The sequence below is a fragment of the Megalops cyprinoides genome, chromosome 10, assembly GCF_013368585.1.
Source record: "Megalops cyprinoides isolate fMegCyp1 chromosome 10, fMegCyp1.pri, whole genome shotgun sequence".
In the NCBI taxonomy this organism is placed as follows: domain Eukaryota; kingdom Metazoa; phylum Chordata; class Actinopteri; order Elopiformes; family Megalopidae; genus Megalops; species Megalops cyprinoides.
The window spans coordinates 33,925,862-33,949,732 of record NC_050592.1 but is presented as its reverse complement, the minus strand read 5'-3'; the positions used below and the strand labels follow the sequence as shown (position 1 = coordinate 33,949,732).

At 44.9% G+C, this 23,871-nt stretch overlaps 1 protein-coding gene across 1 annotated transcript; it reads right to left on the bottom strand.

Annotated features, from left to right (window-relative positions):
• Positions 1 to 1,272: 1,272 nt before the first annotated feature.
• zhx2a (zinc fingers and homeoboxes 2a) lies at positions 1,273 to 23,543 on the bottom strand. Its single transcript, XM_036539842.1, has 4 exons — positions 23,405 to 23,543; positions 16,953 to 17,087; positions 2,864 to 5,511; positions 1,273 to 2,228 (listed from the first exon to the last, which is right to left on the bottom strand). Exon 3 carries the CDS (start codon positions 5,334 to 5,336, stop codon positions 2,874 to 2,876), a length of 2,463 nt encoding a protein of 820 aa, XP_036395735.1. The 5' UTR covers positions 5,337 to 5,511; positions 16,953 to 17,087; positions 23,405 to 23,543; the 3' UTR covers positions 1,273 to 2,228; positions 2,864 to 2,873.
• Between the last annotated feature and the right edge of the window lie 328 nt (positions 23,544 to 23,871).

Genomic DNA, 23,871 nt, shown 5'->3' with positions numbered 1-23,871 from the left:
AGGGCTGTAAAAATCTCCCTACCCTGTGTGCATGTCCGCCCTGTGTGTTTATTCTGTACCACTGCTTCCTGGTATCTGCTTCTGTAACTCAAAATCTAAAAAGTCCAAATCCAAGCGAATGCACCAGACACCACAAGAAACTTCCTCTACCCATCTTATTGAAAAGATAAACCTCCACTGAGATCAAATGGCCCCATCACATCAAAGCTACAGTGGTCAACAGCACACTGAATTTGATCAGAAAAGTCCAACACACAAACTTTGTACACCCAAATTCCTCGGGACAGGTTCCCAGATGAAAAGCCGAAATGCTTTGATAGAAAATTGCTTTTATAAGTAGTTGTGACAGTGTGGCTAAATGCAGTGGAATATAGGTATACAAGGGAGTTTTCAGCTGGAAAAAGCGCCAACATGCTGTAGCTACACACCTACCTATGCAGACATAAAAAAAAAAAAAAAACCAATCTGTTTGGTGATCAGTAAGATCTATATTTTCCAACAGATTAACAGAATGTCTAGGGAATATGTCAACTTGGGAAAATATCTAAAGTAGTAAGACAATGGGTAATGAGAGCATAAATAACATACATCTTTAAAATGACTTCCATTTGGTAGTAAAACATATATCCCTCCAAGCCATTTGCTAAGGGACCTACAATGTTTTCAAATTTAAATGTCAGATCTACAACAGTGAATTTACAGACTTGGGCAATGTCACGGCTGTAACTTTATCTGAATACATCCCTTCCCTGCCGTCTGTCTAATGTGTGACCAGTTAAGCTTGCATGACAGAGCAAGGGCGCTGGGAATCTTCCGTGGGGTTACCCACATCGTTTCAATACCTGCTCTTATATTTGCCATAATAATGATATATTGTTGTAATGGTACACGATGACTGGGGGGAAACCACTGCTAATGTTCAATGAAGCCACTCTCTGAAGTGCTGTCATAATTATTTTATCTGATTTGAATCAACTGATGACTGGCAGAAAATGAGAAAAAAATGGAATACTCTAAAATCTCATGCTGCAGCATATGAAAGGACATGAGCAGCTGTTGCATGAAAATGAACCTATAATCAATCCAAATGGTCGAGCTGAGCGTTCTTATAGCCACTGTGAATGAAGAGCAGACATGCATTTATACCATTCTGGCAATAAGATGTGAAAATGACGAAACAATCATGGCGCCTACCTGTGGAATAGCACTGGGAACATCTCTGCTGCTGGGGGGCAAAAACACTCCTGGCGCAAACTTCAAATCGACAGCGTTTTATTGGGTTACAGCAGACAGCAACTGTTTTTTTTTTCTTAAAAAAAAGCAAGCAGGAGAACCTCTGAAGCAGTACAGTATTCTTGATACATGTCCGAACATGACAGTATAGCAGCAGTGAAACGGTAAGAGCTATCTGAAAGCAGGTCTTGTATCTGAAGCTGAAACGGAACTAGAACTAGGATACCCAGTAAGCTTAATACGTAGAAAGACTGGTACTGATGTGTCTGTTAAGTCAGGAAAACGGGAAAAAAAAAGATTTCTGAAAAAAAGAACGATGAAACGGCACCGTGCAGCATGTTTCCCGGGGTTGATTTTTGTGTGATTGTCCCCCCTAGTTTCGTCACTCTGGTTTCCCGGTGAAAAAGCACCAGTGTGGCAGGCAGGTGTGTGTGTCCATGGTGTCAGCTGATCTGACCCGCCCCCAAAAGATCTGGGTCATTGGTGGAAGAGCAAGCTGGTCTTCACACGTGGGTCACTTGCTTTTGGACCGCTGCCGCCCAATACAGTCAACACTTGGATTTGAAAAACATTCTTCGGACCAAACAAAAGAAAACTTGTGTGTTGTAATTTTCAATAGAGTATTGCCAACGGATGTAGTGGTTCACTGTCTTGTTACAAAATGCAGAACATTCCACTGTAGGAACTAACCAGAACATAAAGGGACATGTTTCTCTAATTATAAATGTAACAAAATCCCCCCCTTCCCCAAAAATGGTACAAATCTGTAAGCAGTACAGAAAAATATTTACAAGGGCCCTTTTTTCTATAAGTTTCTGTAATAATGCAGCAGGTCCAGTCCAACTTTGGCACTCAACGGTCACCTCTTCTGGTCAGTGTTTTCGGGAACGCTCTCATTCCGCCGTGCAGGCGCAAAATGATCGGCTCCTTGTAAGATAATGCTGAATCACTCCTCTTCCATCCCCTGCGTAACTGACAGCAGCCACCATTCTCACCTACAATGCCACAAAAAGCACAGGTTCACACTGCCCCATACAATCATTGCTGATGACCCCACTGGTAATACATATGTGTGCTAGTCTCTGGGATCATGATATAATAACTAGTCTATGGGAATAAGTATGTCTCTGGGTGCATATATGTACACTAATCTCTGGGATCATCAATGCAAGCAAATGGTTCCAGCTCATGGAAAACTGGGGCATCTGCTAAGGAGAGCAGCTGGAGAGGAAGAGACATGCATGTGGAAAACACTGTGAAGAGAATGCCTAATATCATAACACACCGAAGTTTGGCTGTAGCTGCTCCTCTAGAGGTGCAATCTGACCAGACTACACACACTTGCCAACATCTTGGGTGGTCAGAGATCAGCTACAGCCATTTACTCTTGGAGTGTTAATCATCTTCTCCAATTTAGGCAAAGAGGTATTCTATCTTTCCCTGAAAATGAATAGGGCACTGGAGTGTTGGTTTTTTGAAAGCAATGAGACATTGTTTTGAAAGCCACTCGAGAGATGTTTAAGATGAACCTTGTTCATAGCTACAGTACATCAAAAGAGAAAGGAGAATTTGGTTTCCTTTTATGCATTAATATCTACTGAAAGGAAAAACCCAAACCTGCTGCACTTACCTTGAGTGCTTTATCCCATCACCCTTCCAGAGATTTCCCCCATCACTCCGTCAGCGTTTGAGACCAGCTCCTGCTCCAGGCCCATGGTCTTACTGGCTGTCTCCTCACTCTCCTTCCCGCAGCTCCCAAGATCCTCTCTGGCTTGTCCGAGTGTCTCATCGCCCTTGCTGACTTCGGCTGCATTCTGTATCAGCTTGCTGGCGAACCAGTCCGTGATTTCCTGGCTGCTGATCTTGGACCGCTCCGACAGTTTCTCCACATCCTCCCCGCTCAAGCTCTTCACTTCCCGGAAGTACTGCTGGAGGACGTTCTGGGCGCGCTCGGCACTGGACATCGAGCTCTGGCCGTTGTGCCCGCTGTTGCTTAGCCTCTGGAACTGGTCCATCCACTCCAGAGTTCCACTCTTCAGGGCCGCCCGGTTGTCCTTGAACCACCGGACTATCTCTGTGCGTGCCAGCCCTGTCCGGATCTCCAGCTGATTGTATTCTTCCGGCGAAGGCCACTGAGTCTGTGCAAAAACGTCTTTGAGAAGTTCCAGTGATTTGCTGTCAAGAGGCACAGGGCAAGTGGATGAGGCAACGACAGGGAGAGGAGAGGCCCTGGATGGGCCCTCCTGCTCATGCATCCCATTCAGGGCCCCTCGCTGCTGCTGCTGCTGCTGCTGATCATCCTCCTCGTCCACCTTCTTGGAACCCATGGAGTTCAGCAGGGCTTGTTCTAAGTTGTCCCGTAAAGCACGACGCTCTGAGAACCAGCTGTCGATTTCCTTCTTGGAGAGCCGGGTTTCGGCCACGAGGAGGTCAACCTCGGCCTGGGTCGGGAAGCTGGTCTTCTGAAAGCTCTCCTCCAGCATTTTCAGCTGCTCTGAGGTCTTGCCCTTCACTCTCTCCAGGAGGGGGAACTGAGTGGGCACTGGCTTTTGGAGCACATCCTTCGGTGGAAACTCACAGTTCACCTGAAGGACGCCCTTTTGGTTACGGTAGCGCTGGTCACTGAACCACTTTTTGATCTCACTCCGTGAGAGACCGGTAGCTTCGATGAGACGGTAGATCTCTTTGTCATCAGGGAACTGGCTCTGAATATAGCTGGCTTTCAGCACGCTCACCTGGTCTCTGGTTTTCTTGCGGTCCAGGCCAAAGCTGGGTGTAGGGGAGGCCGACTTGGGGGGCGTTTGGACCGACTGGATTATGGTGGGCCGCTTCACTTCAGGGGCCACCACTGGGGCTGCCAGGGGTCGCTTGAGAGCCTGTACCACCTGACTGGCTACTGTCAGTGCAATGGGAGCGCAGGTAGCTGGGGACCCATTGGCAACAGGTGTCAACACCAAGCTGGACTGTCCTAGAACATGACAGGGAACAGTCTGGATAAGGGGCTGGGTGGCTTTGGCTGGCTGGGTCAACTGGGCAGGCAAAACGGTGAACGTTGGCTGCACTGGCTGGATGGTTCCATTGAACATTTTCTTACGGGCCTCCTCCACCTCCTCAGGGGACCAGCTGATGCCTTGCTTCAACCTCTGGGTAGTGAACCACACTTTGATTTGTTCTTCAGGATGCTTGGAGGCCGCGGTCAGCCAGGAGAGCTCAGCTTGGGTTGGGTAGGGGAACTTGTTAAAGGATGTGATGAGGGTCATGTTTACATCAAGTGAGGGATTGTATTTTGTGGTGTTCAGAGGGACAGCTATTTTTGGTACAAGGTTGAAGTTGGGCGGGCGCTGCAGTGATGGCATTATGTGAGAAAGGCCTTCCTTCAGAGTTGCTTCGGGGATGATCACCGTCCCGTTCACATTCACGGCAGTGATCTGCTTTTTTGGGAGCTCAGGGGTGAGGCCATCTAGCTGAGTTTCAATCTCGTCCCCCTTGCGGAATATCCGCTTGCTGTCTGTTTTTGGCTTTCCAATCTTCACGGTAGTCGACTTGCTCAAAGGGAAGGTGGCAAAGTCCTCCCCACCTTGTGGAGTGGTGGCGTCATAGATGACCGCACAGTTTGCACCCTCGATTGTCTGCTCCAGAATGGTCTGGCTGTTGAGCTTAATCCGCTTAAACTTAAAGTTGCTTTCCCCGGGGTGACACTTCTCGTTGTGTTCCGTGAGAGAGTCGAACTTCTTTGTGTTGAAATTGCACACAGCGCACAGGTAGAGGGGATTGAGGATGACATTAGGGTGATTGGAGTCCACGTGCTCCTTGAACTCATTCAGATTCTGCGTGGAAAAGGGGCAGTACTTGCACTCGTAGCCCCCCTGCGGCTTTCGTACTGGCCGCGCTTCCGTGTCTGGCTTCTCCTGTTCGCATGCTTCCTTTTCGCTGCTCCCCGCATCCTTCACTTGAGTCCAGTCCTCGCTGGCTGGAGTCCGTGACGATGATCCGTTCTCCACCATGGTGTTGGCGGAGACCTCCATCTCGTCATGGTCGTCCTGCTCCACCATGTCATTCACTCGGATCATGCAGGGAGTCGTGGACTTCCTTCGACTGGCCATAGCTGGGATCTGGTGATGACCTTACTGGGGAAGATGGCCAGAGGGGACGGTGCGGCTCTGCGTTCGAAGAAGGGCCTGCTCTTCACCCTCCTTCTCCTGCTCCACAGTTTTCTGCTGACGGTTAATGTCAGCTCCAGTTGGGGACTTCATCAGACTTCATCACAGGCAGCCTGACCTGGATAAAAGAGAAAAGGTACTATAACTTCTTGTTTCGGCACAAGTGAGGTAAAACTTCATAAGCAATTGGAGACAAAGAAAGAACAGTATGTGCTAAGACTGAAAGAGATGTTCACTTAAGGAACTCAGGGGGATGGACCAACATCCACAATCCAAATCAGCTTCACTTACAATGTATTCAAGACAGGTGCTGTTTTGTCATCTGATATCATCATCTTCTTTTAACTTGAGCCTATGAAAAATGATTTGGCGCTGAGGAGATATACTGTGCCTCAGTCTGAAAAATCTCCTGGTTCCTCAATAATGGCATAATGTTTGCACTCTCTCTCTGCCTGTGACAGGTGCCTTCTCCTCATTTGAACACTCAAGAACACTTCCCAAGCCAAGAGCTGCCATCTACAGAAAATCCTCAGGAGCAATCTCCAGGCTCGTCACACCCATTAAAGATTAAACACGCAATCACTGTGAGCTGCCCAGTCTGTGCGCTCTGAATATCAGGCTAGATGCCATCTTCTCCATGGAGACATTACATAAAGAGAAAGATGGTTCATGACTTCCATCCCAATAAAAAACAAATTATGAACTTCTGAAATATGGCAACAGAGGAAATTCCGCCTGAATAAAAATGGAATGTTTACCATGCCAGACGATTAAATGGGAAGAATTGCTCCAAATCGATTTTGGTTGAGAGGGTATTTCTGAAGAAAGACACTGGCGTGTGGAAAATATTATTTTGTAATAGTCAAGGTTTCAAGCTTACAATTTAAAATTGCCTTCCAAGTGAGCTTCAACTGAGATGCACATACGTAGGTCTGCTTTGTTTTTGTTCAGATGTTAAGTCATTCACATATGGACTAGCAATGTGATGCCCACAGATGACGACCATGGCTTACCAGACAGAGCTCTATCAAAATAATGCACAATAACGATGCTTCCTCCTTTCCTTCCACATTTGGGATAAATTCCATCTCATACTGTGATGTACTATAGCGAAAGGCAAGAGCAGTCACCCCACCCACCCTTGAACCCGGGTCTACAGGGTACCAACCATGCAACTTTGACCATGACGCCAAAGAGCCAGGCTCGTTGGTATGGCAGGCAGAGCGCCTACTCAACCGTAGTGACGGCACTCTGTCACACTGCCCTCCCCTTCGGGAACCGCGCCCATGCGCTTCACACGCCAAGGTGTCCCTCACGCACTCCCTTGCCGTACTTCTCCCATCCCAGGGTGCCCCACTCACCAGTGCTTCACCCATCTCTGGGGTCCCTCACACCGGGATCAACCTAACCTGGTGGTCCCTCATACGGCTCACACACTGGGCACATCTCCGATGGCCTCACAGCAAGCCATCCCACTGCTAACACCATTTGTAGCGAAGGGTGAACGCAGTCACCCCACCCACCCTTGAACCTGGGTCTACGGGGTACCAACCATGCGACTTTGACCGCGACACCAAAGAGCCAGGCTCGTTGGTATGGCAGTCAGAGCGCATACTCAACCGTAGTGACGGCACTCCCTCACATGTACATATTCTTCTAACTCAATAAAAGGCTACATTTTGATACTGTCACTGAAAGATCTTGTATTGTGCTGTTTTAATGGTGTCCTGACACTTGTTTTTCGATAATGTTAGTCTAAATCTTTAATGCAGCTGTGCACTGTTGAAGACTTTTCATGTGACCCACAACACATAACAGTACAGAGCACTTCAGAAATTGCCTACATACACTATATGGACATCTGACCATTACATTGTAATGATATTGTATTCAAATACATATACTTTAATATGGAGTTGTTCCCCCTTTTGCAGCTATAACAGCTTCCACTCTTCTTGGAAGGCTTTCCACAAGATTTTGGAGTGTTTCTGTGGGAATTTGTGCCCATTCATTCTGTAGAGCATTTATGAGGTCAGGCACTGATGTTGGACGAGAAGGCCTCGCTCGCAATCTCCATTCCAGTTCATCCCAAAGGTGCTGGATGGGGTTGAGGTCAGGGCTCTGTGCGGGCCAGTCAAGTTCTTCCACACCGAACTCATCAAACCATGTCTTTATAGTCCTTGCTTTGTGCACTGGGGCACAGTCATGTTGGAGTAGAAAAGGGCCTTCCCCAAACTGTTGCCACAAATTTGGAAGCATAGCATTGTCCAAAATGCCTTGGTATGCTGAAGCATTAAGATTGCCCTTCACTGGAGATAAGGGGCCTAGCCCAAACCCTGAAAAACAGGTGTGGCCAAATACTTTTGCCCATATACTGTAGGTTCAAGGATGAAGAGTGTCATCACACACAGAAAGCAATGTCATCATAAATGCAAGTGTGGTTATGAAAATTCAAATACAATTTTGCCAGCCATGACAACACTGTGTTGCTTTGGTATAGGTAGAAACAGCATACTGAGTTCTGACTTTGCAGTGCTGGAAAACGCTGCCACAGGCAGTACGTAAGAGCAGCAGAGCTACAAAATATCAACTGGCAATTGTCTGTAGAAAAATGATCCCTAAAAGACAGGTATGTTTCTTCAGACTGCAGGAGAATGCTATTGGTCTTTATGGAGGAAGCTGTACAGTTGGGCACTGGACAGCAGCAACCATTGCATCCCTGGATCCACAGGACTACCACACATTCACAGTGCAACCAAGAGGACACACATAGTGGGTCTGCCTGCGACTGAGACTTGGGTAGAGAGGAAGAGAAACTGATCGAAACAGACAGCAGCTGAACAATTCAGTTCATTCTGTGTCAGAAGACCCATGTGGGCACAAATCTTCAAAATTTTGTTCAAAATCGACCCATAAATGTCCACCACTAAGGTCTCCACAGAGGAAAATTTTTACAACTCTTGCACTTAAATTAGTCTATGTTTCACTGTAGCGGTGCATTTTTCGGATAATTTCTAGCTAATGACTGAGACACAATGCAGACAAAGTCTCTTTGTCAAATAAAAACAATCTGTTCAACCTTTTATCATAGCCACCTGTGAGTTTAGAGATTACATGAGTAGAAACCTATGTCCAACACCTGCCCTACAAATTTTGAAGAAGTAACGCTAAAGTGCACTCAATTTCACACAGATTGACCACCTTCCCTGGCAGAAGTGTTGCAGTGGGTGGACGTTGTGTAGTCCTGAAAGTCATCAGCTGGAAGTACATGTGCCACACCGCTTAACAATGTTCCCTCTAGCACCTGAGCTGGAAGGAGAACTCGCTGTTCACACTGGAGAACCGCAAGCTTTTTTACAGTGCGTGTTGTTTTTGCTGCTGGAATCAGATCATCTCTCAGTTCTCCCACTACCTGATATCGCTAATAAAACACTTTCACTTAGGAACCTGAGGGAGCTCCATTTCCCAGTAAGTGCTACTAAAACAAAAGAGCAATTGCCCACCCTGCTCTGTACTATTCTATGTTGCAAACTGAACACTGACAGAGACCTGAAGCTGTTCAGTCCAATAAGGTCCTGCTGTGACCAGTGCTTAATTAGGTTATTTTATTATCACCAGTACTTTTCCACTGTGTGATCTGCATGTGGTTAAGGACGTGCGGATTAGTCACATGACTGCGTGTGAAAAGGAAAGGCAGTCCAAACTCACACTGCACAGAAGTGGCATTTTCTGCACAAAAGTCCATTTCTGTTTGTATGTTCTCTGCAATTCTAGACTACACCTTCATTCACATGGTAAATACAGACAATAACGTACATGCAGTCTGAATATCCCTCTCCGTCTTTTGGGCGTTTTCTAGATCCCAACTTCATCAGCGGTGGAGAGCTCCTCATTAAAAATTAAGAGGAGCTTCATTTCCATGCAGTCGCCATGGTGATGGCAGACATTGAGATGCCCTTGCGTTACCTCGGCTGCCGCATTTTAACGATTTTCTCCCAGGTACTAATTAGGCGGAATGCGCCAGGGTGGCGGTGGCACTGCCGCGGAGTGGCGGCTGTGGGTGGCCGATGCACATCCCTCGTTGACACGGCATGGAGTCCGGGCCAAGACGTTCGCCTGGCAGACCTCACCAAGGCCCCCGAATGCACACACAAGCCCTCGTCTCAGTTCACGCCCTCGGATCGTTCTCCACGTTTCGGCCTTGGGGAAGGGGGGAACATGCACCCAGCTGCATTTCTCCTCTAATGAAAATAACCTCTGCTCAATTACTGCAGTGAAAATCCTGCAGCACAAACATAATGCATGCATGCAAAAACTATACAGTACGATACCTAATGATAATGGGGCTACTGACAATAATAACAATACTGACAATACTAACAATTCTGATATGATGACAATGATCGTAATTTTCATCGCGTCTGCATGCATGACGGAGCATACTGAAACACAGCTTTCAAGCTATAGACCGCAGCTCTCTCCTTGAAGTAAATGACACAGGCTGGCTTTGCAACAAGCCGGAGCTTTCCGTTAAAGTGAACAGAGAAATACAAAACCCTGTTAAAACTTACAGATCACTTACAGATGGCAATAATACAGCTTTAAAATGACTTACGAGTGTATCAATGCGAATTTTATGGAGAGTCATGATTATGTTCATTGGTTTATGTTATTACAAGTCAGTTACACAGGTGAAGCAAAACTACAGATGGCACCAACAAGTCATTTGAGAGAAAGCACTGGGGAGAGAGAAGCTTTGCTTCTCACCCAGTCACAGCAATTAAAGAATAAGGACACAACAGTAGGTGGTCCCTGGGGATCTGAACCTGCGACCCTCTGATTACAAAACCATTTCCTTTACATCACCTCCAAACTGCTGGGCTGGCTGCTCCTCATTAAATTGGAAGCAAGCAGAAATTTCCTGGGAGAAAATGAAATATGCTCTTCCTGAAAAAGAACACACTTTGTAAAAGGCGCACTGATGTGTGACTTCCAGTCACTCTCTAAGGAACCTGACCTCATGGTGGCAACTGTGTCTTTTCTGCACCCCCATCCCCCCCACCCCAGAAGCATACTTGTAGCTGCCCTTGCGGTTCCCATGTCACAAGAAAAAATGTTGATATTTTCATCAAGCCAGAGCTTGGAGAGCTCTTAGGGCCAGCTTTCCTCCCAGCTACCTGGGCGGTTCGAGCTGGGGTGGGCGAAGGATAACAGGACACACAGAGCACACACACGGACGCAGTGCATGCAAAGAGGCAAACCAGCCCATCAAACAACTTACATCAGCACAACGACACTGTGTCGGGGAGCAACAACAACAACAAAACACAGAGCATCAATATCCCACGAGGAGATCCAGAGGGAGCAAACCAAATCTCCGCTCTAGTGAAGATGCTGACTTGGACGGGCCGCCTCCAGGCTTTCCCTGTGGGGAATTGAATCTGTCACTTCAAGGGGAGAAAGTGACAGGACGCGGGTGCCACTCCAATGTGAGCGTGATGTTCAGAGTGGGAAATCGATGCTGGCGGAAGGTATGCAGTGGCAGCGGCTGTGTCACGGCGTCTGTGCTTGGGTGGGGGGGCATAGCGACAGGGACTCCCAGGAAGAGCAGTACATCAAAGGTAGTGACAGAAAATGCTGTTTAGAGTAAAAGAGACTGTTTGCTGTCGAGGTTACGATGTGGGATAAAAACCAATATGGGTGCTACCTTTACATGGGGGTTGGCTGATACTCAAATTATACTGTACCTTTCAGCGGGGAGACTGAATTTGGAATTAATGCAGAATTCATTTCAATCTCATCAAAAACGCCCGTAATGCATTAATGGGTCTGTGTGGAAGCAGGAGGTTTCTGTGGACCCAGTGTTTTATTGCCAGCCCTTATTGAGACCACGCAGGTGGAACCCACAAGAGTATCACGGATGTTCCATTACACACCTTTGTGGACATCTGAGAAACCGAAAAAACTAATGGTACCTAATGGTTATGGCACTTTTGTTTTAGGCATTTGCGTAACAATTTACAGAACTGTTATATCAGCATTTAGCTGCAGAAGAACTGTCACTGGGAGATGTCTGGCTTCCAAGCAGGTTTGGCAGTACATTAGGGTGCAGTGTGAGAAGGCAGACACTTAAGCCAGACATTTTTTTTCTTAAACATTCAGAAAACAGTTTGGTTAGCGTACAGAGACTGATTTGGAGCGCTAACACAAAGACAGTGTATAAACATCCCTTTTGTTTACAGAGGGAAATCTGTTTGCAGGTAGGACTCCAACCTCAGCTTCCCCAGGGGGGCTGCTTCACACCGGCTCTGATTGGCACAGTAAAGCCGTACAGGTGGCTCCTCTTCCTGGTACCTGGGGAGCACCGTGTCTTGGAAAACACAGTGGTGAAAATCCAGACAGAGGTGTTGCCACGGAAACAGGCAAACAGACGCCAGAGGAATTTTCTCAGCATTGGGCCTGATGGGGGGTGGGGGGGGGGCGGTGGTTTGGCATACGTGTTCAGGAAATGTAATTAATTCCACCTAGAAGAGCCGACAAACAGAAACACCTTTTTTGCCCATTGTTTGTTTGGCAACAATGGCTCGGTGAGATGGAAGACGCCATATGTTGATGATACCACCCTACAATTTTTGTCAGCGTGCACTTCAGACTGGAATCTCACCAGGGCCATCCAAATTCATTACACCACTTGCATGATCATCATCATCAGCATGTCTCTGGTCATTATGGCAACAGTGGCAGAGTGCCTACTTTATAGAAACAACAACAAAGTTATCTGGAAAATTTTGCTTGAGAGTGCGGTCATTACTAGTGTTGGCAATGTGCTGTTTGTGTTGCAGAACTGAATACATTTTGGACTCAGTCAGCTCCTTTTCGTCTGAAAGCACCTGGTGACTAACCCAGCACATTTCAAGATCGGTTTGGGAAATTAACAAAGCAAATTAATTAAAATGACAAAAATATTTTTCCCCACCTGCATCCATGCCATTTAATTCAGTTTGTGACCACTGCAAACCTAAATGTAACTGTATTCCGTGCACAGCTCAAGAGCCAAGCCCTATATTAGAGAAGTGCTAAGAGGAATCATGACTTACTAAGTAGTGAAGGTAAGATGTTTGTCATGACAACTCATAAGTGTCATGGCATAATCTGATGCTTCCTAAAACCAGATTGAGCAAGATCTAGAGAAAAAAACCTGCCAACAGTTGTCATTTCAATCATTATTCTGAGATGTTGTGGTGGGACTATTTACGGTGAATTCACTGTAGCTGTGCAGGCACTGCAGACTAGCCTTCAGAATCACTCACATCCTCTGCAAGCCTCATTAAAAGATGCTCGCTTCAAACGGCAGCAAAGGAGCCAAACAGTTTGGCTGCACACTGTGTACTGCTGGCTGAAGGCTGTATTTTAGAAAAAAAAAAAGAAAAGAAAACAAAAAATGGCCACTTTTCCCTGTGATGTCAAACACCCAGAGGACAACAGAATCCATTTTTAGCCTTCCCTATTTATTTAGCGGTCAGAGGAGCTTTTTCAACCCCCTGAACAGTAGCAGCGCAAACCTTTTCAGCTGACGCTAACGGAGGGGTCTGCGAGGCGAAACGGAGAGGCCTGCTCCAGCCTGCGAGCCGCGAGCCGGCCGGGTCTGCGCTCGGGCCGACGATGACAATGCAAAAAGGACTCCTGACCTGCAGAAACCATTTTGCTGTGGAAACCGGATACGCCACTTGGGGATGTGGGGACGCGAGAGCGCCGGAACGGGCGTCTGCTAAAGCCATCTGCGGAGAGGCCCGGCCCCCCGCGCCAGCATTTCCAGCAAGGGCAGAAACTGAATCCGAGCTGCCCCGGCTCCCCACGGCTGGCTTCCTGGAGAGTGATCAAGCACCACTGACTGATTTGCGGAGGGGATCTCTGGGAGCAAGGAGGCACCGCAGACTTTAAATACGCAGGAGTTTTAGATATGAAGGAGCCTTTGGCTTTAAACTGATGGCTCTCAGCTGAGAATTTCAGAGGCTTGGCTCACACACTCCGCTGAGCACTGACCCCCTGTTATTATTATCATTATTTATTTGATAAGCAGACCTACTTACACAGGATGACTTACATATCAATCTTTTTTACATCATGTATTTGCACGGCTTCCTATTTAAACAGCTCAGGTTAAGTGCCTTATTTAAGGGCCACTGAAATTATTTTCAGCACAAAATGCATCAATTGTACAAATACACAAATGTCTGTCACTTTTTATTTCACAGGAGATAAAGTCATCCAAGCAATCCTTACTGGAAGTTTCATTTTCAAACTCCATTTATTATGTGTGTGTGACATTGTTATCCCCTCCTCCACAATTCCCTTCTGAAGTAGCTTGATGTGTTGCACCTAGCCCGGTGAATAGTCAGTCTTCGTCACAATGGTGGAGAGAAAATCCACCAAACAGTGAGTGAAAAGACAATGCAGAGAAAACTGGCTTTTACAGGAACACTGCACCAAAATTTCTTATAATATGACCAGCTGTATAATTATGGGCTTATATTGACCATACACTAGAAATATCTGACACCCCAGTACCAGTGTAGCCGTACCCCTCGTGTAAAGTTAAGGTCACCGAGGATGATCAAGATTCATAGTGACTGTGTGTGTCAGTCAGATTTCCTGTAGAAGGCACTCCCAACAGGAGGTGCTGTTGCCATAGCGGCCCTGTTCCACCAGTGAAAGAAAAATAGCTAAATGGCCAGTAAATGGAAAGTAATGTGCACTGTAAAAAATTAGCTTGAAGGTCAACTCATGTTTTAACAATTAACTGACTGTGCGTGTTGTAGTAATTATTGTGGCTACCAAACGCTGGAAAAATGATCATATGTTCACACACACTTTTGTGGTGGGACAAACCCCATATCCATACAGATGGCAACTGATGATAAAGTGAAACATTTTACGCCTTCAAGAGCAAAGTCAAGTCAATGCGTCCACTATTTGGATTTGTGCGGAAAACCATGGAAGACACATCAACAGCTAGCGCAAGCCACATAACGCCCACAGAATGAATCTCTTTTGATTTCACACAGAATGTCAACACTTCAGACCACAGGGCGATGCTGTTACTGGAGTGACCTGAGTGGAGTGTGTACAACATCCTATACGTTTCAAAGGCCTCACACGGACTACAAGTATAACTCATATCATATATGAGATATTGTACATAATGTGAGGATGTGTTTGTTGTGCTGAAAATAAATAAACAACTACAACTCAGGTTTCTTGAGAATGACAACCAAAATGCATTAATTATGCAAGATTCATCATCATTAACTGCTGCCTGGTACCATCAAAATGGCGGTGAGGTGTAGGCTGATCAATAAGCGGCAAAAAAGGTACACACTTTGCAGAGAACAGATGAGCAACCTTGAGGAATGATTGTGAACTCCTGTCTTCTATCAATCAGTGCAAAGCACAGCAATAAATACACAATCAGACTGAGATGCACAATCACTGCTTAGAGTAGCTACTAGCAGAGTGGAAAGCCTCAGTTTGTTTCAACGATCCTGAATCCTTTCCTGAAAAGCAACTTTAAGTGCATACAGCCAACATAAAAACTTTGTGTCGACATCTGTCCATTTTGAATTCTGTTTGTATATTCATCAGTATCCCCTGTGCCTTTTTAAGAAAACACACAGGAATTGCCGACCATCCACCAAAGTTGCTGTTTGGTTTGCAGAGTTACTTGATGGCTCTGACCTCCTTTTCACTAGAATGGCTGCGAGAAAGCCCTCTAACTTGAACGGATCTCATCTAACACGAGTTACGGTCTCTGGGAAACGCGGTTTTTATTATCTTTAGAGGGTGAAGAGTTCAAATTTTGGCTGCGCTAACATTTCTCGACCGCGATCACCAGTGGTCCGCGAGGAAGAGGCGCCCAAACGAATCGCTGCAGGAGGGGCGGCTTACTTGGTCCCATTACATGTGGGACTGAAAGAAAAACAGTGCTTTTACAAGACGTACCGGAGCCTCCTGCTTTCTTGTTAAATGGTTATTGGGGGGAAAGTGACCGCTCCCTCTCCTCTCCTGCGAAGCAGTTCTAAGAGGAGTAAAGACGGTTTTGTTACAGAGTAAAAGAGCACAGTTTTATAACAGTCTTGAAACTGCGGCCTACATTTTTCCTTATAAATTTGTCTATGATGCTTCAAAATCTACCACCTACCTTATGTGGTATAACTCTGACTTTGTCCTTCACTTCTTTTCTTTCATTTGACCATACTGATTTTTTTGCCCTGGACAAAGAAATCGTTCAGTAAACACACAAAGGAGAAGTACTGCAGAGAATGCTCTAGAAAATGGTGCTGCAGGTTGAAGTTGCCACACCAAGACCTCCAAGAAACCAGGGAAAATTCAGACATAGGGTTTAGGGCTGTGGTGTCTATGATTTGTATTTTACCTGGTTTCAGACAAACACTGACAAAAAGCTAAATATTGTTTTTACATTGCCATGCTTATTCTTGGATGTTGGGTGTGGGGGGTTACTAAAAATACAAACATGAAATACAACTACTGAATCTGTAACAAATCTATATAAATCATGGAATACCTATATTTACAAGAACAAATTATGTTTTCTTTTAACTTTTTATATTAGTTTTCTTAACACCATTTATATGCTGTCCATGACTGTACTTGTCTTCTCAAATTTAAATCTACCCCCTGAAGAATTTATTTAAACAATCTCTTCAGTGAACAATCTAAGCTGCTTATACATTGCTTCTCAAAATGTCCAATTTCCACACAAATCACATTTCAGAATGATGAAGATGAGCCTTGTAATTTCACAGCCAGCCAACCACACGTAAGTGCTTGAACCTCAACTGGGGGGCAGGGTTGCTGTTGAGCTCACAGGAAGGGGCAAAGAGAGGGGTGTGGCACCTGCACAAACAGGAATGCCAGAAATAAAGTCCAGTCAAAAAGCCTAAAAAGCAGCTGCCACAAAGCAGTCAAAAAAATAAGCACCCCAACGATCCACAGAGCTCTGATGTGAATCTGCACCACAGATACAGATCATTCTTTCAAATGGAACTTTCAAATGGGATGGTATGTACACTGCATCTGATCCATACAGCAGCGCTATGCTCAGATCCCATTCCAGCATCAATGGCTGGACCAGAATTTAAACACTGTACTCATGTTCAAGAAATGTTCACACCTTGTCCTAGCACATGATGAATGATTTTGGTTTAGACAAATTTATCCACAAAAGCCAATTTTGTTTTGGCACAATGAGAAACTATTTAAAACAATTCATTTAGTGTAGTCTTCTTTGGTAAACATTCTTTTTTGCAGTTCAGAGAGTGGCACTGGAAGGTAAGAGGAAGGCCAATGGATACCCTGGGGGGCAAAGCAAACAGACTGTAATGATGGGAAAAAGCAAACAGCTGCTCTAACATTGAGACCCAACACTGCAAACAAAAAACATCATTCAGAAGATCTACACTCTGGATGTCGGACGTCCGAGTGCAGGGTTAATCTTAACTAAGCTGTCATCACACCTTCCCTTCTTTAACGGTCACTCACCGGCTTGGTCGTGCACCTGAAGGGGGGCTGGCCCTGGAGGATGAGCTCTGCCCCTCCTCCTTAGCTCTGCCCCTCTTCCTCCCCTGATCTCTGTCCCAACAGCTCTCAACCTGCACGGGTAGGGTCCTCCAGAACCTGAAAGAACAACCATAGAACAGGGTACAGATGTAGTCTTGTAGGGACAGGTGCTGACTATCTTAATTTTTAAGAAGAGAAAAAAAGCTTGTTACCTAGGCAACCCACACTGTAAGAAACCTGGTTGGCTTCAGAAGCTTATTTACAAAACACCATCTGCGAGACCATATCATGTCACCACTCTTGACTTCATGGCTGAGATCTAAACAAAAAATGGTCTAATATTTCCAACAACCGCTATTGAGATACACACCCATTTCTGTCCTTCCTGCCACCAGCATTTGGTGCACAACTTAAGCCTTAAGCTTTCAGCAAAACACTTGTTTCTGCTACTGGAACCCGGTGAGGAGTCTATTTCAGTAATCATTGCTGCACAAAAGACCACCAGACTCTGCTCTGGTAACACTTACCATCTATGAGTGAAAGGGGGACTGTGCTGTTGTTACAGTCTCATCTTCTGTTGTGATCTTTCACTCCTTTAATAGTGATTAACTTATTTACTCGCAATACAGAGATAACAGGAGGCACGACACAGGGGACATGGTAATGAGGTTACGATGTGATGAACCAGATGCAGAAACACAAACAACAGCAACGTGGAACAGTGGCTACAGTTCTGAACCCTGGACCTCATGAGATTTAAATCTGGCATGCATTTTTAACTTGGAGCGGGGTGATTTAGCTAAACAGATTGCAGAAAACTGTAGATTCTGGCCCCATATTCATTATGGAACCTAAGAAAATTACTCTTAGCATCAAATCACAAATCAGTGTACCAGAAGCAGAGCTCACCTTGAAGAAATCCACATGCGGGCTATGTGTGTATGTTGGCTATGATACCCAAGTTGTATCAAAACTGCTTTCCTCTACCCACAATGCCTTACATTTTGTGGATGCATCTAAACTGAGTGCTGGCTCTGTGCTCCCATCATTGGCGGGTGTGTCTGTGGAGTTTCCTCCATAAGATATTTACTAGAAGCAAAGGAATCCTTTTCCAGGGAAGTTTTATGTTTGCTAATGAGTTTATAATGTATACCTGACTGGTGTAGGTGTGGCAGTGCTGTGAGAACTGGTGTATGCATGACAGTCTGGCCCATGATGTCAAGCACAAAGTCCATGTTGCAATCTGGGGGGGAAGGGGGGAAGACAGTTCTTCCCAAATGTTACGTCTAAGTGGTCACATTGTGGGGACTGTTCGTAGCAGTGCTGCTAAGCACGCACGCTGAGAAAAGAATGTTTTCGGGAATGACTAAGGCCAGAGCCACATTGAGGCTCTATTCTGGATGAAGTCACAGCTACTGACGGAGAAAAGCTCGCCTTTCAGAGCGGCTCAGCCCACAGGTATGACATCATCGACTCTGGCTTAGTCACCTCCAGCACTGTCTAGGTACCAGCGACTGCAATAAAAAAAAAATACCCTCCTCTCCACAAAGACCCCAGCGATACCAGACCTACGCAGGCAGCCATTTTCAATCAGGCTGCTCGTCTGACCAATATCTTCACCCTAGACAAGTCAGCTGAGGACAACAGATGGACGGACATTTTGTTGAATTCAGTATTTTAGGAGCTAAATCACTATTGTACTGAGAAAATAACTGCACCCTAGCAAAAGTGTGTTTCTTTTGCCTTTTTCGTCTTGCAATGAACACAACAACAGAGGAGCACTACAAATGGACTGGCGCATGCTGGAGGGGCCTAATTCGATACTAAGTCTTTAGGGGCCAGGGTGCCGAATGTAAAATAATAACCACCTATGTGCATGGGTCAAGCCTGGTCCAAAGTAGTGTCCGGAAGCACATAACTGAAGGCATTACTGATACCAATTGCTGCCATGATGCCATGCAGTTTCCTGCAAAGAAATTTAATTCTGAGAAAACAAACCATGTCCCATAATAAGTACACACACTGCTCTGACACAGAATATTTTAGGAAAAAAAACTCAGTTCAGTAGGAATTTCACTTGAAATATAATGCAGCTGAAAGCATTCTGAGTTTGTCCCAGGAACACCTATATGGGAAAAAAGGTGTGGCCCTGACATGATCAGTGGAAAACGATGGATCCTATGGTAGCAGAAATAAACTGAAAGAAAACATCTGTAACAGTACCTAATTATGACACAAGCAAAAAAGATCCATGCCATCTGTAAACTAAGTTACAGCTATGTGCTGGGAAAACAAGGAATTTTGGGATTTTCTGAAGCAACCCTCAAGGAATGGTAGCATTGTTTCTTACATCATTTTTTAACATAGATCACAAATCATATATGACTATCACATTTTGGATGTTTTCACTATTCAAGTTATTTAAATTAGCTTTTTAGTATAAACTGACAATCTTATGGTAGCTTGTCCTTTAAAATTGTGTGACTGCTTAGAGGTCCATCAGGGGCAGAAGCCAGTAGATCCCAGCCAAAAACAGCTAGAACACAACAAGGCTGGGGGGCATCCCACACTAAAGTTGCTGCAGGGTCTGCATGGTGCTACTTGTCAGTCCATCCTGCTACCAGCACAGAGCGGGTGGGGCCCTGGAACAGGGTGAGGGTCTCAGCCAATCAGGGGGCCGTGTGGGTAATTGCAGAGCTGCTGCTAAAGGCTCCACCCTCTTACTACACCGCTGTGCAGAACAATCCCCCTCCAGCATGATGCGGGTGGTTTATGGCACCCCAACCACACAGGCTGGCCACACTGAAGCAACCCCACTCCAAGACAGCAAGAAGAGCAGCAGGGTTATCAGGAAAGAATACCATCCTCTCCACCACTACATGGGGTTCATCTCTAAAACTGTCACTCCAAAGAGGTCCAATATCAGTCCCACTGCAAATGAATATGATGAGAAAAATGAAGTCGTCCTACACTGAGCTTTGGCAAAATTTCAGCACAAGCCTCAAATGCCATTTAGGAAGTGGACATGGAGACTGGAGCTGTGGAAACAGTGGTTTATTTAAGGCACGTTTCTTCTGCACTTGGCATACTTGGCAGGGAATGGATAACACACTCCAGACATGTTAGCTGTATTTTGATCCTCCAGGCCAAAGGCGTAATGACATGTGAATGAAGGCAAATGAACTAAGCTACGCGAGTGCTTCCCCTCCCTCTCCGGCTGCAGCAGGCTGACAGCTGGTAGAGACATAGGGCCAGGGCCAGATGTCTCTGAGCACGGTCGGGCAGTGAACTTGGGAGATGGTTTTTCTTTTTCCTTGTTGAAAAGTGACCCCAAAATGACTTAATTTGTTTCATGGACTGAATTTACATGCTTAATTCCAAATGTGAGGATCCTAAATGTCCAGTGACCTTATTGTATTGATCTCAGTACCACTGCTAGATTTAAGTATAGTTTTCTGTTGTATCTATTTCTTTTTAAATGTTAGGCTTGTCAGACTTGCACCATGAAGGAATTTGGACAGGAACTTAATTGTATGAATACAAAATGTTTACTGTTAACATTATTATAATAAATCTACCAATGCACAGCCAAGTTGAATCATACTTCCATGCAAGGGCAGGGCCTTAGCACCATTAAATCCACATTAAGTCAATTAAGACAACTACCCAAGGAACCTTAATGATGAAACAGGAACAGGAAGCTAACCGAGGAAAATGGTTAATTGAAAGTGTGAAAAAAGAAGCGATTTGCTTTGGTCACAAAAATTTGCTGATTATTTTACCATTACTTTAACAAACATTTAACATGTCCCAATACACACCCTATATTTGTATTGTTAGTGGTAAATATAGTTATATATTTAGCTAATAGTGTTAATATTGTACATAAATAAATATGTTTAGGGGTGTCCACAGCCAAATTATAGACTTCTACTCAAATCAAGTTTTGTGGATTTGTGGTAATTTTAGTTCAGAATTGGTCTGCCTCACTTTAGCTGATTATCTTTAAACAAAACACAGACAAAGAAAACAATGCAATCACACTAGATCAAATTTACACTTCAGAATATTCACTTTGGGAAAAAAAAGCAAACATCCATTCAGATCACATAATGCAACGAGTCAAACTATGGCCAAGATTCAATAGAGCAATAAAGTTGTTTGTAGGTGTAGTTTAATCGTTTTCACTGCTCACACATTTAACATTGACGTCAGCTGCCAGACAACCTTATACTTGCTTCAATTCATTTCATCATCAAAGCTATTAAGTACAATTTGGCTACCCAGGTTTAAAAGTGACACTGTAAATATGTCTACACAACGACGTGAAACTCTTCAGTACAGTCAAAACAGATGGACAAAAACGGGAATGAACACAACTAATCTATATCTGATTACGTGATTCATCGTCCGAATTAGCCTACTCTGATTCAAGGCGAAGACACCTCTTGTTTCCGTTGTTTTCGGTAGTGTCTAGTCTTGGACATAGTCGCGTAAGCCGTACTGAATACCTAAACAACAGCATTCAAAAAATCATTAGATAAGTACAAATCGAATTCATTTGGACCCCAAACGTCTCATATGAAGTTCCAATTAATGAGCTGCAGTGCGCTCTTGCAGCATCGTGATGCTATCTTCGGTATCTTTTTGCATGTGACCTCAGAGGCGCTGCCAAACTCTTCATCTGCTCTCAGGCTGTGACGAGTGCGCCTACAATGATGCGATTACTGCTTCAACCCACTGAACCGGTGCACTCACAAGTCTTTGTGCTGTCCGTGATAGCAATACACACACAGACAGCACTTCGAAAAACAGAACAATGATAGTCAGTGCCGTATTTGGAAAAAAAATCAATTAATTCTAGGCACTTAAGAACGGAGCTACTCAGCTTTGCACAATGATAATTACAAACACAAAGAAGCATCCTGTCTGAATAAATCTAAACATCTGTCTTGCAATTACGAGAATGCGTTTGCGTGTTGTTATTTAACAAGGGCCTATAAATGGTACTTGACTTGGATAGCAAGGGAAATTGCTCTTCTGCGACAAGAGTCAAGGACAGAAGAATTAAACACCTTTATTTTCACGGTGCCTCTAAAGGTAGGACATGTGAAAGCTGGCGAATAATGCATTGTTCCAAAAAGCCATACGGTCCGAAGAAAGGATTATTCTAAAACATGGGCTGGCTCGTCATCGACGTCCAGAGTCCAACTGGATTATCATAAAAGCAAACACGAGGCAATGGGAGAAGGCTGCACCTCACACGGCTTTGAGGCAAATCAATCAAGTGCAACTTTCTCAACAAATCGCAGCTTCACTTCCTGGGGACAAGTTCAAATAGCACAAGACGTGAATATAAAAAAAAATTACAGCAGTGGTTTCTAAGCCGGCTTTGGTGTCTGTATTTGCAAACTGTTTCGGGGGGTTGGACAGGAAATAAAACAGCACACGAAGACTGCAACAGAGGAAAACCATGTCATTTGTCAAGACATAAGAAACTTTATTGGCCAGCTTGCTACCTAGTTATCTACCTACCTAAATACAGACCGATCTGGGGGTGGATTGCATGCTATTAGAATGCAGCTGGGTGTTGTGTCGTTCAGTGACTAAAAATCAATATCAGAACAAGTGACAAACTAATGACTCTTATAATTTAACAAAAGCATAGCTACCATTCACGCAATTTCTAGCAATACAGGAAAACCACGAGCCACCTCACTGCGTTTACAGTACCTGCTAACTATCTAGCAAGCTAGCAGTACTGTACTATAGCTATTTTCGTTCTGATGATGGCTGCATGGCTGCTGCAATGAGGCTTCTAGCAAGCTATGCCGCTGCGTGCCATGCAGTACGGTCGTAGAAGGCGTCACCGCTGCCTACATCATACGACACAAACCCGAAATCAAAGTAGTTATCTGGCAAGCTAACGTGTGTTCTGTGTTGTTACACATGCCACAGCCTGCATGGATAGCATGCAGTTAACGGTAGACCATCGGGCTGGTATGGATTACCTTAATGGGCAACTGTTATGCGTTAAATGGTCCTAACTACAATAATCGTTCGCAACGACGTAACGCCATGTCGAAATTGGAAGCCATATTTTGCTGGTTATTTCGACATCGGGGGGAAAAGTAGACATGTTTTCGGACGTCTCGCCTCGTCTACTGTAGCGATTCAGTCAAACTTCCTGATTGTGAGATCAAATCATTAGCTAGCAGCTAGCTAGCTAACTATGCGCGTGTATTCAGGTGTCCACTTTACACAATATGGCCGGGACAACCAAAGTTCAGCGACTAAGTTCAAATATTAACAGTGCAAAACAGTGATGGGAGACCAGGCTAGCTAGCTAGCTGCCAGCACAGCTTTTAACTTTAAGACTTGTTTTGACAATATCCTTCGTCATTCGAGAAATACTGAGTTTTCCAGCGTCTTACCTGCCCACCGCGTTTGAGGTGCTGGGATGATGAGGCAACGTTACCAGTGTTCAAAACAGGTTCTTTTTCAGGTGAACACCGAATACGAGGATTAATTCTAAAGATTCTACCGAATCCTAAAGACAACAGCAGAAAAAAAATCTCGATCACAGGGGGATCTACGCCAAAAACCACATGATCGCCTACGTCAGCACACGTATTTGCATACGATACCAGAAGCATTTCCATTCTAGAGTTCTGATAATTGTACTTAAAAGTTGGAAAATAGGTAACTAGCTCGATTAATTATCCAAGGCAACGAGTGCCAAGAACGTGGCTGCTGCAAGTGAGCTTCACCCCTGGCAATGAATGAACCGTTGTTGTTTTGACGGCTTCTGCGCCAGTAAACAACGTTGAGTAATTGAATATTAAGTACTGAACCCAGGACTGCAGGCAGCGGAAGGGGCAGCCTCAGCTGTTTTTTTCTT